This window comes from Lithobates pipiens, unplaced genomic scaffold (genome assembly GCF_037356315.1).
Source record: "Lithobates pipiens isolate NorthernLeopardFrog02 unplaced genomic scaffold, aLitPip1_a1.2 Scaffold_23, whole genome shotgun sequence".
Taxonomy (NCBI): Eukaryota; Metazoa; Chordata; class Amphibia; order Anura; family Ranidae; genus Lithobates; species Lithobates pipiens.
This window is the reverse complement of record NW_027507785.1, coordinates 322,256,752-322,274,645: the sequence shown is the minus strand read 5'-3', so window position 1 is coordinate 322,274,645 and position 17,894 is coordinate 322,256,752. Positions and strand designations below refer to the sequence as shown.

The 17,894-nt window shown below is 42.6% G+C and overlaps 1 protein-coding gene across 20 annotated transcripts in view; it reads right to left on the bottom strand.

Moving 5' to 3' along the window:
• The window catches only part of DAB1 (DAB adaptor protein 1), a 1,102,825-nt gene that overhangs the window by 218,132 nt on the left and 866,799 nt on the right, over positions 1–17,894 (bottom strand). For all 20 annotated transcript variants that reach the window (XM_077450623.1, XM_077450620.1, XM_077450628.1 and 17 more), the window contains one exon: positions 8,529–8,668. In XM_077450623.1, the coding sequence (XP_077306749.1) occupies positions 8,529–8,668 (140 nt within the window). The remainder of the gene's footprint in view (positions 1–8,528; positions 8,669–17,894) is intronic.

Here is a 17,894-nt window from a genome sequence, read left to right as displayed (position 1 = left end):
TTTTGGTTGAATATTTAATTTTTAATGGTCCGACATTATGCACAGCAAATATATAACTAACTAAGTGTTTGTCTAATGAAAGGTTCAAAATATGAATTTGTTTTGTGTGTTTATGTACAAATCTAACAATGAAAAATGCGTACATTTGAATCCAGCCACCTTATTGCCTCTATTGGAGGAGGCTGGAAACAAAGAAAAACCACATGTGTTAAATTGATGACGTGGGAATCAGCTGTTGTGAGCCCAGTGCAGGACACACTCCCTGAAGACCCGAGTATTTACTTTTTTGTAGTGTTATTCCTGGTTTTATACCAAGGATGAAGTTTATCACCCAGAAGGATTCCCTGTATTCAGAGTCATTGGATCCTTTTTCCCCATCTCAAGAAGCAGAGCTCCATGTTTTAGAAAAACCTGTGAGCTATAAAAAGAGTATATATTTATATAGATAGTCAAGATATAGAGAGCTTTTGGTTAAATTTGAAGGGCCAGAAGTTTGTTTTTACTTCGGCAGGTAAACCAATCAAGCATGCCAAGTTAATTCGATCGGCTGTTTTCAGCCTTCCAGGTTCTTGCTGAGGTAGCCATACTAACAGTAAAACTCACATATGGAAGCAGACCAGGTGACTCTAAAGATGCTGCATTTACAGCCCTGGACACTTGCTGGGTCTGTGCACCTCACAGATTCCACCCTAGTTCTGGCCCAGTATAGCTGGGATTAATAATTCAGCTTTAAGGACCCCAGAACGAGAAGCACAAGTGGTCCACAGAGGGCAACTTCTTACAAAACAAGACTTTGGAAAAGGTGATCATTTATGTTTGCCAGACACTCTTTTCCCTTCAGCTTGACACGTGGACCGTGTCATCAGTCACAAGTAGTTATGGCTGCCTTAGTAAATGAGCGTGGGATAGTGCCAGGGTTCTCCACAGTTGTTTTTATAACATACCACTTCTTGTTTTACCTGTTACCAAAGGTGTTACCAAAAGCTGAACATCCCTTCCAAAGATAACAAAAAGATCTATCCAGATGCCCAAGTCAGGATCTTACGAGTATGTATTTTGTTTGTGTGGACATGTTTTATGGATGTCCAGTGGCAAATGCTACTGCAAAGGCCCCAGTAAAAAAGTGTTATCAGAAGTAGTTTGTAAGTACAAAGTGCAGAATCTACAGAGAGTAACAGAGGAAATCATTTTTATAGGAGAGTCCTTACTAGAAGTTTTGAGGTTTTATTTTTACAAAATACATACTAAAGCCAGTTGACTTGTGGATTGTTAAGAGACATTTATATATAAGGAAATGTTTGGAGACTCAATACAGCATCTATTTCATGTACAGTTTTGCAAAACTTGAAGGAAAAGTCACCTGGATCCACTCCAGACACTGTAATATGACTAAATGAAAGAAATCTCTGTGTTTGATTTGTTTCCCTCTTGCGATAACAGTCTAGGGTATTTTTTGATTCAATTACTTTAATTGTAAGGGATACATATATTTGAAAAGTAGTTTAGCCATGTTGAAGTCATATTTGTCTTTTGTACCTCTTCCATTTTATGTAGAATTGTATGTGTTTACATATGCTGATAAGTCAGCATACCAGCAATTAAGCTAGAAGGCCATTTTGGCCACAGGAGTGTACAGCCAGTACTCTGTAAATATGTCTTATCAATCATTTGTTTTTCACAGTGAAAAGTCGTTTTGTAATGAAAAAAGCTGCTCAGCTATTATTTTCTCCACAATGGAGTTTTTGCCTCTTTGGCCAGGATTACCTCCACCTAAGCGTGTGGAGGTTCCAGGTTAAAGGTGATAGCAGATATGGTTAGTGATCAAAATATTGATCAAAAGAGAGGAGACTGTAATGGAAATTTGTAGGTTCTGTATATAATTGTATTATATTTTATATGTATTGCACAATGCCCTCACTGTGCACACGGCACCAATAATGTTTTCAGTACATGTTTTGCATTCTTTCGAGTTCTGATTAGAATAAGCCTGCCTATGTAACGCCCCTTGTTACCATAAACGTACAATTGTAATATTAATGTGATACCTACGTAACCATGTGTATAAAAGCCTTCAAATGTGTCATAATAAAGGAGAACGGTTATTTGGAAAGATGCTGAGCGTATCTTTTGTGTCTGTTCCCTACTGCAGTAGTTATTAATTTGGAACCACTAATCAATATGAGGATAGGAGTTGCCTATCATCAAAATATCCATTTCACTAGTAAAAAAAAAAATAATAAAAAATTATTAATAAAAATGCTATAAAACTATCCCTATTTTGTAAACGCTATAACTTTTGCGCATAGCAATCAATAATCGCTTATTGCGATTTTTTTTACCAAAAATATGTAGAATACGTATCAGCCTAAACTGAGGGAAAAAAATGTTTTTTTATATATTTTTGGGGGATATTTAGTATAACAAAAAGTAAAAAATAATGTGTTTTTTTCAAAATTGTCGCTCTATTTTTGTTTATAGCGCAAAAAATAAAAACCGCAGGGGTGATCAAATACCACCAAAAGAAATCTCTATTTGTGGGGAAAAAAAAGACGTCAATTTTGTTTGGGAGCCACGTCGCACGACCGCGCAATTGTCAGTTAAAGCGACGCCGTGCCGAATCGCAAAAAGTGGTCTGGTCTGTGACCAGCAAATTGGTCCGGTCTGTAAGTGGTTAAGCGGCGCTTTACGAGCGTGTTTTTCGGGCGCTGACATTGTGAAAGGGCTCTTGAAGCACTCGGGCTTTCGCATTGGGATTGCAGATGAGGCTTCTTTCAAGCGCTTTACAGGCGCTTTTTTTTTTTTTTTTAACGCTAAAGCGCCTGAAAAACGCCCGAGTGTGAAAGGGGTTTTCACGTGCGCGTAAAAGCAGGCGTCCCAATACTTTTGGTAATATAGTGTGTATCTACTCGCAGTTTAGAATATCAGTTCTCCGCCGCGATTGGGTGGCGACAACTGCGTTCTGCTACAGAGCCCTTTAGTGCAAGTCTAAATCACGTTACATCTCCCCGTTCTCTTTCCCCTTCCAGGGACCTATATGATATCTCTGAACCGGTAAATACCAAAATTGGCTTCCTATGCCTCAGGAGCTTTTTCTCCCATCCTCCTGGTGGAAGCACTAACGGCACGGAAAGAGCCCTAATGTCTTGTGCAGCCTTTCGATAAGAGAGTGGGAATTATTGAAATTGAACGGAAAGGGCCGTGTCACACTGTTAAACATAAAAGCTGTTATGCTTACTTACAAGACAAGAACATTAATTTAGCAGACCGCCCGGGCCTCGTCACTGCTTACCGGAGTTCAGATAAACCTCACACGCTCCTTCTATAAAAAGGCATCAAACATCTTGCGGACGCAGGGAATTTTTACCCCCCCCCCCCCCCCTCCCCTCGAAAAAAAAAAAAAAAAGAGACGGACGGTGGGTTTTTATGTTGCCGGCGGGTGACCGACACAAGTTGCTAAAGTGCAAGCAGACAGATTAAAACTCATTTATACTGCGGAGATTTCCCCGAGATGGCGAAAAAAAGCGGAATAAAAAAAAAAAATAAAGGAGCCAATCAAAAGGAAATCATTTGCGGAAAAGGAGAAAAAAAAAATAAATACTTATGCAGAAAACAGGATGAAATATTTAGACTGCAACTATCAGCAAATATGCAATCTGGGCAGAGCGTGAAGGATAAGACGGAGGGAGCGGTGGAAGAGGGCCGATGATAAATTTGCAGACAGATTTGTGCTTACTGTTTGAAAACGGGAAGCAAATATTGGGTTTAAAGCTAAAAAAAAATTTAAAAAAATACACAGATGAAATGCGTACAAGGGAGCTGCTTTACCGGGCCAAAGGATTTGCGTTACCGTCCATCCGTTCGACAGGCAGTGAGGAGCTGTTCTGTTGCCTCTTCACCGCCTGTGTCATCAATCCTCCCAGGAGTCAATGGACATAGTTACATAGTTACATACCGCGTTTCCCCGAAAATAAGACCTAGCGGTATTTTCCAGGAGGGCTGCAATATAAGCCCTACCCTGAAATTAAGCCCTAGTTTAAAATGCTTGTAAAATCCTATAATCCACTCTATTACAGTAGTATATAATGTACAATGTGTGTGTTTCTGTAATATAATTGCGGGGAAGAGAGCTCCGGCGGGTCACAGAAGTGCAGAGCGGCGCTATAAACCAATGTATTTGGCACACTTATTGGATTCCTTTGATCGATGCAGTATTTACCGGGGGTTTATAATTTTGTATTAAATTAGTTTCTTTTTTCCTTATTATAGAATTTGTCTTCATATGGTGGTCTCATTCCATTTCCCCTGATGAAGCCGTTTGTACGGCGAAACATGTAGGGAGGATTTTGACCCATCTGCACACCCAGGCTTATATCATCTTGGCCTTACGTTATTGGATGTGCTTTTATCTATTTATGACATTTATTGTGATCTTGTATCTTGTTTTATTGTGAATTAAAATTGTTTTTTGAAATATATTTCTTTGTTTATGATGAATCCAGGCACCGCAATAATCCCCCTTCCCTCCAACTACCTCCTTTTTCTTTAGATATTTGGGGATGAGGTGCCATATCTGAAACGGACCCCATAGCCACACTCTTCCACAATACTGTTGGCACAATTATATTATCTGCTTAAGGACCGCCTCACGCCGATATACGTCGGCAGAATGGCACGGCTGGGCACAATCCAGTACCTGTACGTGGCTGAGCCGTGGGTCGGGAGCGCGCCCGGGTCCTGAGCTCCGTGACCGCGGCCGCGGGACCAGCGGACCTGATCGCCGCTGGTGTCCCGCGATCGGGTCACAGAGCTGAAGAACGAGGAGAGGTCTGTGTAAACAAATCACTCCTCGTGCTTCCTAGTGAGCTTGTCACTGATCGTCTGTTCCCTGTTATAGGGAAAGACGATCAGTGAGGTCACATGCCAAGCCACGCCCCCACTACAATAAAAAAACACATAACATCATACATAACCTCTACACTGCCCCCTAGTGGTTAACTCCTTCACTGCCAGTGTCATTTACACAGGAATCAGTGCATTTAAATAGCACTGATTGCTGTATAAATGACAAATGGTCCCAAAAATGTGTCAAAAATGTCCGATGTGTCCGCCATAGTCACAATAAAAAAATCGCTGATCGCCGCCATTACTAGTAAAAAAATATATATATATTAATAAAAATGCTATAAAACTATCCCCTATTTTGTAAATGCTATAACTTTTGCACAAACCAATCAATAATCGCTAATTGCGATTTTTTTTTAACAAAAATATGTAGAAAAATACGTATCGGCCTAAACTGAGGGAAAATTTTTTTTTTTTATATATATATATTTTTGAGATTTATTATAGCAAAAAGTAAAAAATATTGCATTTTTTTCAAAATTGTCGGTCTATTTTTGTTTATAGCGCAAAAAATAAAAACCGCAGAGGTGATGAAATACCACCAAAAGAAAGCTCTATTTGTGGGAAAAAAAGGACGCCAATTTTGTTTGGGAGCCACGTCGCACGACCGCGCAATTGTCAGTTAAAGCGACAAAAAGGGACCTGGTCCTTTGGCTGCAAATTGGTCCGGGGGGCTTAAGAGGTTATAAAAACACACATTGTACATTATATAATACTGTAATAGAGTGGATTATAGGATTTTACAAGCATTTTAACTCAGTTCACACTGGGGATGCCTGTCAGGCAGGGAGAGAGAGAGGGGGAGAGAAGGCAGTACATTGCATGGTAAGACCTACCCCAAAAATAAGCCCTACTGTGTCTTTTGTCGCCAAAATTAATATAAAACCTGGGCTTATTTTCGGGGAAATGTGGTAGTAGGTGAGGTTGAAAAAAGAAAATACACTTTTTCAGTTCTCATGAGTGCCAGGAACATACCGCAGCATATCTACACGGGTGGCACTGACACCTTGCTCCAATCACCATGGAAAGGCCGATGGTTCTTATCCAAGAACGGGATGGGAGGTGTGAAAATTATGGAACCACCTGGGTGTCAGGAAAGCTACATAGGTGTTGAATCTTTCATTTACGTAGTAGGTGAGGTTGAAAAAAAGACACCATCAAGTCCAACCTATGTGTGTGATTATAGGTCAGTATTACATTGTGTATCCCTGTATGTTGCGGTCGTTCAGGTGCATATTTCTTGAAACTATCGTTGCCCCCCCCCCCGCTGAGACCACCGCCTGTGGAAGGGAATTCCACATCCTTGCCGCTCTTACAGTAAAGAACCCTCTAAGTAGTTTAAGGTTAAAACTACGTAGATACATCCCCCGCTGCTAGCAATGCGTTATTTCACAACTGGAAATGACACAATGCTAGGCGGAGATAGGCGCCATTTTTGATTGGGGGGGATCCAGGCTTTTGTTTGTATTGGTACTCGGCTGTAGCAAAGTAATCGGTAGCGACTGGCGGTGGCAGCAACAGGAGCAATATCGCAAAGCAGAGGAGATTTTATTGCACTACATGAGAAAACTGAGGTGGGGCACTGCACATGTGCGAGATCGGGAGGTGCATGCTGGGTAGCTATCTGCACCTAATCCCGGAAGAAAGTCCCAGCGTGCTCCAGGTGTCCACAATGGCTGCTTGCTTTATCAGGAGTTCCAAGTAGGGTTGCCAGTCCGCCTGAAACCCAGACACATGATTCAAAACGGGTGAATCCCGGACAGGTGGCAACACTAGTTCCAAGTAAATCCTTAGCCCCTGTACACACGGTCGGAGATTTCCACAACCAAATCCGTTGGATTTTGTCCGAAACTGTTGCATACACACGGTCGGACAAAGTTGTCGAAAAATCAGATCATTCAGAACGTGATGACGTAATTTCGTTATGATGGGACTACATTCAGGCTAGTAGCCATTAGCTTTGATGTAGGAATTTGATCTGAGCATGCGTGGCACTTGGTCCGATCAAAATTCTCTACACATGATCGGAGTATGTCCGATCGAACCAGTTGGTCGGGAAATATTTCCAACATGTTGGAAAATTGGGTCCGACGGATATTCCGACTGAATCAGTCTGATGCAGACCACACACAGTCAGATTATCCGACGACACGGTCCGATAGGACACATTCCGACGGATTCTCCGACCGTGTGTACAAGGGCTAAGACATGCACAAAGGCGGAAACTCTATAACAGTGATGGTGAACCTTGGCACCCCAGATGTTTTGGAACTACATTTCCCATGATGCTCAACTACACTGCAGAGTGCATGAGAATCATGGGAAATGTAGTTCCAAAACATCTGGGGTGCCAAGGTTCACCACCACTGTCCTATAATATAAAGCACATGCCAATTTTTAATGTACAAGTGGTGGCTATCACGGGGGTTATTAAAAAAAAAAAAAGGAAATGGTCGAAACTCAGTTTTGAGACCCTGGCTCCTGGGGCTTGGCGCACATTTAGTGTGTGGGTAGTGTAGGGTCAGGTCACCCATCTGCCAGGGACGGCGATTAGCGGCAGAGAGGTTCCAAATGTGTAATGAGTAAGGATAGGGACACGCCACCCTTCCTGGACACCTCCCCAGTTGGGCACAGAGCAGCCAAGATGATTTTCTGCCCCTCGAGACAGACGCTGTCGGCACACCTGAGACCTGCTCTGCTACACACCGCTGTTCCATTCTGTGAGTGTTCCTGGATGGGCGCCTTTCCGCCATGGCCTGTTGGATGCCAGCCACTGTCCTAGAGCAGGGGTCTCCAAACTGTCTAAGCAAAGGGCCAGTTTACTGTTCTACTGGCTTTAGGGGGGTGGGACTGTGACCAGTGGGAGTAAAAATTTCCCCAGCCTTAGTGCCCCATCATCAGTGGTGGTTGGTGGTATACTTGTGGGGGGGGGTGCCAATCTGTCCACTGACCCCTTCCCGTCTCCCTCCCCCCGCCAGTTAGTTGGGTCTCCCGCCCCTTCCCTCCCCGGTCAAGACCCGCTTCCTGATTGGCCAGGAGGAGAATCAGTACGACAATAAAGAATATTCATTCGCCATTGTCACAGAATTGAGTGGGCTCAGGGCGCAGAGCCCACCTTTTTTGGAAGCCTATTAGAGCTTCAGGCTCTAATCACAAGCTTAACCCCCCCCCCCAAAAAAAAAACTACAATTAGAATCTATGTGTCCAGTGCCCCGTATGTAGATTAGGGGGCCAGACGCATGGATAGGGGGGCGGCTACCACTGCACATCATGGTTTTAATGGGAGGAATAAGGCCCTATTATTGGTATCAATGGAAAGAATAGTGTCTCCTTGATGGTGTCAGTAGGGGATGGGAATGGCACCCCATTATTGGTGTCAGTTGATGGAACAGTGCCCCAAGGACCAGATAAGGGCAAGAAAACGGACACACTTGCCCCCCCCCCCGGGCCATAGTCTAGGACCACTGTCCTAGAGCATGTGGAGAAGGGGCAGCCACCTCCTTCCAATGCACCCAGGGCAGCTTCCGCTCCTGCCCACCCCTTGTTCTTGCCCCGGCCCTTTTGCTAATTTAGCAAAATGATTCTACTTGTCATAAACAGCAATTAAAAACTGAAGGAGGCCTCACCTTGAGTTTCATCATTGAGTCTTGACATAACTTGTCCCCTCTCGCGGCAGAAACCTCGTCGATTCCAATTAGTTTGGCTTTGTACCTGACGCCGTCCCCTTTAAACCTCTTTATCAATGTGGCTTCGCTGCGTTCTTGACCTAAAAGGACACAAAAAAAAAGAAAAACATTCAACAAAACACAAACCAACGCGGCGAGGGATCAGCGCGGCGATGAAATGCGCAGACAATATTTCTCAGCTCCTTCTCGCTCAGGGCCAGACGCCGAGAACAAAGGTAAAGCGTGAGGTTCAGGAGAAAACAGCTTGTGATTTCCCTGAAATTAAACCGTGGCGCCATCTGCCACCGAGCAGAGAGTCTCTACAACACACATCACCCAATGCTTCTAATTACTTTCCATCTTTTTGTTTAAAAAGTTTCGAGTTTCTATCATAAGAATCGTGCTTATTGGTATCATATGACTATCGCACGATGGTGGGACCACAAGGCTTGGCAGGATCTAATGTCCTGGAATTTGAAGTTTGCTGGCACTTGGGCACTTTTGCCAGTTTATTTTTGGCTTTATATTTTACAATATCCGGCCCTTTCCATGTATGTTCTTACTAACACAAGTCTCTAAAAGGTTCCAGAGCAAATGTTACATCTTTCCTAAGTTATGTCACCAATCTTTATAAAGTTGACAGGCTGCATTCTCAGTGATGTCACTGGTCTCTAGTGAATGGATAGGCTGCATTCTCAGTGATGTCACTGGTCTCTAGTGAATGGATAGGCTGCATTCTCAGTGATGTCATTGGTCTTTGGTGAATGAATAGGTTGCATTATCAGTGATGTCATTGCTTTTTAGTGAATGGATAGGCTGCACTCTCAGTGATGTCACCGGTCTCTAGTGAATGGATAGGCTGCATTCTCAGTGATGTCACCAGTCTCTAGTGAATGGATAGGCTGCATTCTCAGTGATGTCACCGGTCTCTAGTGAATGGATAGGCTGCATTCTCAGTGATGTCACCAGTCTCTAGTGAATGGATAGGCTGCATTCTCAGTGACGTCACCGGTCTCTAGTGAATGGATAGGCTGCATTCTCAGTGATGTCATTGGTGTTTAGTGAATGGATAGGCTGCATTCTCAGTGATGTCACCAGTCTCTAGTGAATGGATAGGCTGCATTCTCAGTGATGTCACCAGTCTCTAGTGAATGGATAGGCTGCATTCTCAGTGATGTCATTGGTGTTTAGTGAATGGATAGGCTGCATTCTCAGTGATGTCACCGGTCTCTAGTGAATGGATAGGCTGCATTCTCAGTGATGTCACCAGTCTCTAGTGAATGGATAGGCTGCATTCTCAGTGATGTCACTGGTCTCTAGTGAATGGATAGGCTGCATTCTCAGTGATGTCATTGGTCTTTGGTGAATGAATAGGTTGCATTATCAGTGATGTCATTGCTTTTTAGTGAATGGATAGGCTGCATTATCAGGGATGTCATTGGTGTTTAGTGAATGGATAGGCTGCACTCTCAGTGATGTCACCAGTCTCTAGTGAATGGATAGGCTGCATTCTCAGTGATGTCACCGGTCTCTAGTGAATGGATAGGCTGCATTCTCAGTGATGTCACCAGTCTCTAGTGAATGGATAGGCTGCATTCTCAGTGACGTCACCGGTCTCTAGTGAATGGATAGGCTGCATTCTCAGTGATGTCATTGGTGTTTAGTGAATGGATAGGCTGCATTCTCAGTGATGTCACCAGTCTCTAGTGAATGGATAGGCTGCATTCTCAGTGATGTCACCAGTCTCTAGTGAATGGATAGGCTGCATTCTCAGTGATGTCATTGGTGTTTAGTGAATGGATAGGCTGCATTCTCAGTGATGTCACCGGTCTCTAGTGAATGGATAGGCTGCATTCTCAGTGATGTCACCAGTCTCTAGTGAATGGATAGGCTGCATTCTCAGTGATGTCATTGGTGTTTAGTGAATGGATAGGCTGCACTCTCAGTGATGTCACCGGTCTCTAGTGAATGGATAGGCTGCATTCTCAGTGATGTCACCGGTCTCTAGTGAATGGATAGGCTGCATTCTCAGTGATGTCATTGGTGTTTAGTGAATGGATAGGCTGCACTCTCAGTGATGTCACCGGTCTCTAGTGAATGGATAGGCTGCATTCTCAGTGATGTCACCGGTCTCTAGTGAATGGATAGGCTGCATTCTCAGTGATGTCATTGGTGTTTAGTGAATGGATAGGCTGCATTCTCAGTGATGTCACCAGTCTCTAGTGAATGGATAGGCTGCATTCTCAGTGATGTTACCGGTCTCTAGTGAATGGATAGGCTGCATTCTCAGTGATGTTACCGGTCTCTAGTGAATGGATAGGCTGCATTCTCAGTGATGTCATTGGTGTTTAGTGAATGGATAGGCTGCATTCTCAGTGATGTCCCCGGTCTCTAGTGAACAAAAAATAATGGTATCATGTCATGCGATGGCATGAAATGAAAATCTGTGGCCTATATAAGATTACTCTTATCTATGAATTCCCTGTCTTATAGTTTGGGTGGCTATCAAATTGCAAATGGAACGAACTGGAAAGTTGGCAGCTTTATCTACACCAACCTTACAATATGGACAGATTTTCTTTTTATAGTGTGTGTGTATATATGAATTGTATTTAGAAATTCTGAGGAGACAATGTATTCATTTTGCATGCCAGCATCCCAGATTGCTCTTTACATGTTGCTCAGTTTGCACTGTAACATATGGGCAAAGAAAAATAGAAAAGGTCTGGCAATGAAAAAAAATTCACATCTATATCTTGGTTAAAAAAAGAAAAACGACATAGCACTGAGAAAAGAAAAATGCACTTAAAAAACAAAAAACGAATAAAATAAACACACACTGTGCATTGGTGTTTATAGAGATGCCGACTGACCCAGGTGCTGAAGGTCCAGATGGTCAGATCATGCTTTCATGGTAGACCGCTCTTCTGTGTTTCCAGATATAGCTACTCATAAAGGGTGGCTGAATTGTATCTAAAGCCCTCAGCTCATCAAGTCCCAGAGGAGAGCTCAGAACTGTAACTTTAATCAAGAGTACTGAGGTGGACTGCTGGAAACGGGGATGCTATAAACTCAGAAGTGAATAGGAATTTATAGCAAAAAAATCTCCTAAAAAATCAGTAATCCCATATAACGGAATAGCCATTCCGACCACATAAAACTTTATTGCACAGTAGTGGAAACCATGCAACCCATCAGCTCCTTCTTGATATGATTCACCCCATCCAGGGGCTTATTTGTACATTTGTGATTCTACAATTAAGCCCTTCGGCAGGGGAAAAGCTGCAGTAGAAGTAGAACTCCATTTAGGGAGTTAGCAAACATAATTTTCAGATAAGACCCAAGACCCCAGAAGATCCCAGACGTATGCTCATAATCCAAGGTTCCACTGGATATACAGTGCCTTGCGAAAGTATTCGGCCCCCTTGAACTTTTCAACCTTTTGCCACATTTCAGGCTTCAAACATAAAGATATAAAATTTTTATTTTTTGTGACGAATCACCAACAAGTGGGACACAATTGTGAAGTGGAACGAAATCTATTGGATATTTAAAACTTTTTAACTAATAAAAAAATGAAAAGTGGGGCGTGCAAAATGATTCGACCCCCTTGCAATAATACTTTGTAGAGCCACCTTTTGCTGCGATTACAGCTGCAAGTCGCTTGGGGGATGTCTCTATCAGTTTTGCACATCGAGAGACTGAAATTCTTGCCCATTCTTCCTTGCAAAACAGCTGGAGCTCAGTGAGGTTGGATGGAGAGCGTTTGTGAACAGCAGTTTTCAGCTCTTTCCACAGATTCTCGATTGGATTCAGGTCTGGACTTTGACTTGGCCATTCTAACACCTGGATACGTTTATTTGTGAACCATTCCTTTGTAGATTTTGCTGTATGTTTGGGATCATTGTCTTGTTGGAAGATAAATCTCCGTCCCAGTTTCAGGTCTTTTGCAGACTCCAACAGGTTTTCATCCAGAATGGTCCTGTATTTGGCTGCATCCATCTTCCCCTCAATTTTAACCATCTTCCCTGTCCCTGCTGAAGAAAAGCAGGCCCAAACCATGATGCTGCCACCACCATGTTTGACAGTGGGGATGGTATGTTGAGGGCGTTTTGAATTGTGGGCAAAAAGTTCAATTTTGGTTTCATCTGACCAGTGCACCTTCTTCCACATGTTTGGTGTGTCTCCCAGGACGAGACTTTTTATGGATATCTTTGAGAAATGGCTTTCTTCTTCCCACTCTTCCATAAAGGCCAGATTTGTGCAGTGTACGACTGATTGTTGTCCTATGGACAGACTCTCCCACCTCAGCTGTAGTTCTCTGCAGTTCATCCAGATTGATCATGGGCCTCTTGGCTGCATCTCTGATCAGTCTTCTCCTTGTCTGAGCTGAAAGTTTAGAGGGACGGCCAGGTCTTGGTATATTTGCAGTGGTCTGATACTCCTTCCATTTCAAAATGATCGCTTGCACAGTGCTCCTTGGGATGTTTAAAGCTTGGGAAATCTTTTTGTATCCAAATCTAGCTTTAAACTTCTCCACAACAGTATTACGGACCTGCCTGGTGTGTTCCTTGGTCTTCATGATGCTCTCTGCGCTTTCATCAGAACCCTGAGACTATCACAGAGCAGGTGCATTTATACAGAGACTTGATTACACACAGGTGGATTCTATTTATCACCATCAGTCATTTAGGACAACATTGGATCATTCAGAGATCCTCGCTGAACTTCTGGAGTGAGTTTGCTGCACTGAAAGTAAAGGGGCCGAATAATTTTGCACGCACCACTTTTCAGTTTTTTATTTGCTAAAAAAGTTCAAAATATCCAATAGATTTCGTTCCACTTCACAATTGTGTCCCACTTGTTTGTGATTCTTCACAAAAAATTAAAATTTTATATCTTTATGTTTCAAGCCTCAAATGTGGCAAAAGGTTGAAAAGTTCAAGGGGTCCGAATACTTTCGCAAGGCACTGTATATATATATATACTCACAGAGACCCTTGGAATCACGCAATATCGTCTCAGCAAACCAGACTGAGGCCCTTGCAACCACGCAATGTCATCTCAACAAACCTTTATACTCATCGAGACCCCTGCAACCATGCAATATCACCCCAGCAACCTGACACTCACTGACACCCTTGCAACCACGCAATATTGTCTCCAGCAGTATAAAACACTTTGCAGCACGGACCTACATGCAAACCCGCATACAAAATAACTTTCAAACACACCTCAGTGACAAACAATCAGCCACACAAACACACAGCGGCACCCAGCTGGCCATTCATCTCCAGTGGCGCGAGGGCCACTCATTAAAAAAAAAAAAAAAAAAAAAAACCCCGTTGCCACCGAGCAATTACGGCCCAGCAATCTGACACCCGTTGAAACCATTACAACCATGCAAATCATCTCAGCAGCCTGACACCCTTGTTGAGATCCTTGCAAAACGCAACATCATCTCAGAAAACCTCTCACTAATCAAAAAACACAAAAATAATTAATAATTAAAAAAAAAAACCTTTGCCACCACGCAAATCTCGGCCTAGCAACCGGACACCTGTTGAGACCCTTGTAACCATGCAAATCGTCTCAGCAGCCTAACAGCCTTGTTAAGACCCTTGCAAAACACAAACATCGTCTCAGCAACCTCTTACTTGTCAAAAAATTAAAAAAAATAAAAAATAAATAAAATATAAATAAATAAATAAAAATAAATAAATAAATACCCCCTTTGTCACCATGCAATCTTGGCCCAGCAACCTGACACCTGTTGAGACCCTTGCAACCACGCAATACCGTCTCAAGCAACCTCCCACTCATCAAGACTTTTGTGACCACGCAGTCTCGCCCCAGCAACCTGACATTCATGTGAAGGAGGGCCTGGCCATTGTATTGCACAATGGTCACCTTTTCAATCTCCTCTTCACTATCCCTTTCCCCACATTTTCTTTATTTTATTTGTGTTGTAGGGTGTCGGTCCTCGGACCTATCCTGAAAGTCTTGTGGGAGGGTGGACATAGGCCTTCTGGCTTGGTTCGCCCTCTATTGGGGGGGTCTCCCTTCGGGGGAGCCCCTATTCCCTAGTACCTGGGTGGGTCTGTTTCGGCAGACCTTCCGGAGAAAGGCGGTCGTCCGGCTTCGGCTGGATGGCCATGAATCTGGTACCTCAATCCCCGTCTGGAGCCTAACGCCCCGGGGGATCAGGGTAAGGTCCTTTCTTGTGGAGGACATCAGACACCCGTTGCACGTGTTTGTGTGTCACTCTTTATGTGTGTGCACTTTTTTTGGCACCGGGTGGAAGTTTTTTGGGTGTGTTTTGCACGCCATAGGCTTTAAAAAAAAAAAAAAAATCCATCAAGTTTCCCCATAGAAGTCAATGGAAACGTAGATCATTCGTTCTGCATGGACTTCTATTGCATGGAATACCGCATGTGGGAGCCTCCGAAGAGCCTCGGGAAATACTCGGGGGCAGCTCGGCTGAACTCGGAAAGCCTCGGAAAGGCTTCCCAGTGATTCCGAGTATCCCAAATGGCTCCGAACCGTTCCGAGTGTCACCGGCTCCTCGCACCTCTGACCAAATGCAGTACTGCATACCCCATTAGATTGAATTCTGCTCGCAAACCGAGTCAGATTTTTTTTTAAAAAAGTTGCTCCTCTTTTAAACCGCTCTTTAATCACCTTACTCGTTACCCAAAGTTCCGCTGTCATATATATATATATATATATATATATATATATATATATATATATATATATATATATATATATATATATATATTTATTTATTATATTATATATATACACACACACACACATATATATATATATACTTACACACATATATATATATATATATATATATATATAAAGATATAAAGTAACAGTGCACAAAGATGATCAGATACAAATAATGAAAAAAAATAAAAAATACTACAATTAAATAAACTAAACTCCTAACTACAACCCCTAACTCCCCCTTCCCTTTTTATTTACATTTAAAAACAAATAAGAAAAAAAAGGGGGATTGGATCTTTTCAAGCAGATTTCATTGAAGCAGCTAGTTGAACAAAATTGAGAAAATATTGCCAACAGCAAAATTACTAATTTTGCTGTAAAATCAAATTCTCTGCTAATCCCCAATACATCATCCCATATACAATATAGAAATCCCATCAACAATCGTAAGGAGATCTTTTTTACACAACACACTCCTTGTGGGATTGCAAGTGTGTTCCTGGTTTCAGCTTGGGTCCTTTCCTCAGCTCCCGTGCTAGACATACCTATCTGGCCGACCCCCCGACATGTGGGATAGCACGGTCTCGGTATCAGTTCTTATGTGCGTATTCTCAGCTACGGACAGTTATATGTATCTTTTATTACTCCCATCCCCCCCAGTTGGTAGTTACATCAGATTACATTGGTGGATAGAAGTCAACGAAACGCGTCAAGATCATTTGGTGCCTCCATTTCATATGAATGATTTTAGAAGGTTTTACTGCTGTATAATTTTTTCTTTCTTTTTTCACTCTTACACCCTTGGTCACCTAATGATCAAGTGCAGGAGACATATGAGTGGAGACTTCACGGTGATAGTTCATCAGCTGTCACTGCTTTCCACCCTTGATTTTATTATCACGTGTTGACACCTGTATAGTATATATTTGTGTTTCATTTTGAACAAAAGCTAGCTATGAGTAAGCGCTGGTTTTAGCGTGAAATGCGTCAGAAATTTGGTTCTATGTTTTTTCCCTTTGCTGTGATGTTTCGTATGATATGACGTTTTTTTACTTGAAGAAATAAAGGCATTTTCATTTTTTACCTAATCCGGAGTGTGGCTGTCCAGAGTTTTGTTTGTTTCCTGTATAACTGCTGTACTTATCCCGATAGAATGTCAATGCTTGCCCTATCTGGGGGGATTATGATGTACAACATGTATTCTCTGTGTCGTGTTGGATACTACCTACAATATGCATATTGATACGTTATATGCTTCCATGCATGTTTTATATTTATACCATTATCTGGTTTATTAAAAAATATACTAAATATTGATATGTATATGGATTTGTTGGACACACACCTCATTTAAAGTCCTACCCCCCCCCCCCTCCTTTTGTTGCATAGAAAATGGGGATGGAGGTGCAAATCTTCCCTTGCGTCTCATTTAAAGTCCCAAATATTCCCCCCTCTTCTTGACTGCTCATCCCTAATGGTACATTTTGATACTACAAAATATTTTTTAGCACCTAGAGTGGAAATAAATATGCTTGTGCAATTTGTTTCGTAACGAATCGAAATTCGACCGAATTTTGCATCTTTCGGACATTCGGACGCATCCGAACGTCCGAATAAAAAAATAACGAATTACAACGAATACGAAAGAAATATAACGAATTAATTCGAATGAATTCAACATGATTTGGTAATTCTTTAAAGATCTAATGAAACAAAAGGTCAGCTCAAAAGTAAATCTTATAGTCCAATCAGCTAATAAATTTTGTGCCGGAGAAAACCTTTTCCAAGAAACGGGCACGTTAATGGAACCTTGTAGACTGGCCTGGGAAGCTGTGGCCCCGGTTATAGACAGAGATGACTGTGATGACATGTGGGGGACCACGTTTCAATACTTGGTCTCTGCCAGAGACCGCTTAATCCACTACAAATTCCTACATAGAATATATTTAACCCCGGCTAGGTTAGCGAAAATGTTTGGGAACCAGCAATCGCTTTGCTGGAGATGCTCCATGCCTATGGCGAACTTCATGCATATATTCTGGGACTGTCCTCATATTAAAGCCTACTGGCAAGCTATAGCTCACTGTATCAGATCGGTCACCTCTATTTCAATCCCCCAGTCCATTGAAGTGTGTTTGTTGCACTTGATTGAACCTTTGGCCACTACTAGGGCTATACGAACTCTTCTCACCCTATTATTGTTTTATGCTAAAAAAAGAATTGTCTTATCGTGGAGGAGTTCGTCTGCCCCGACCTTGGAGAGCTGGAAATCTCTCGTCAACAAAGCGGTCCCATTTTATAAAGCTACCTACTTGAGCAGAGGAGCTCTTGCCAAGTTTGATAAGGTTTGGGGAGGATGGGTGGCTTCTGTGGACTCGGCTTCGGACTAACTGCTGTGTGATCAGCTAAGCTCAATGCCCCTGGGGTTCCCTGTGGAGTCCTGAAGGAGTGGAGTGCGGGTGGGCTTGAACCAAATGCAAGATCTCCCCAATAGATGGCCCTTTCACGTACCTGAGGGGTACCTTTTCTTTAGGCGGGGAGTGGAGGGGGAGGGATCACATGAGTAGACATTCTCCTGTACGATGGAGC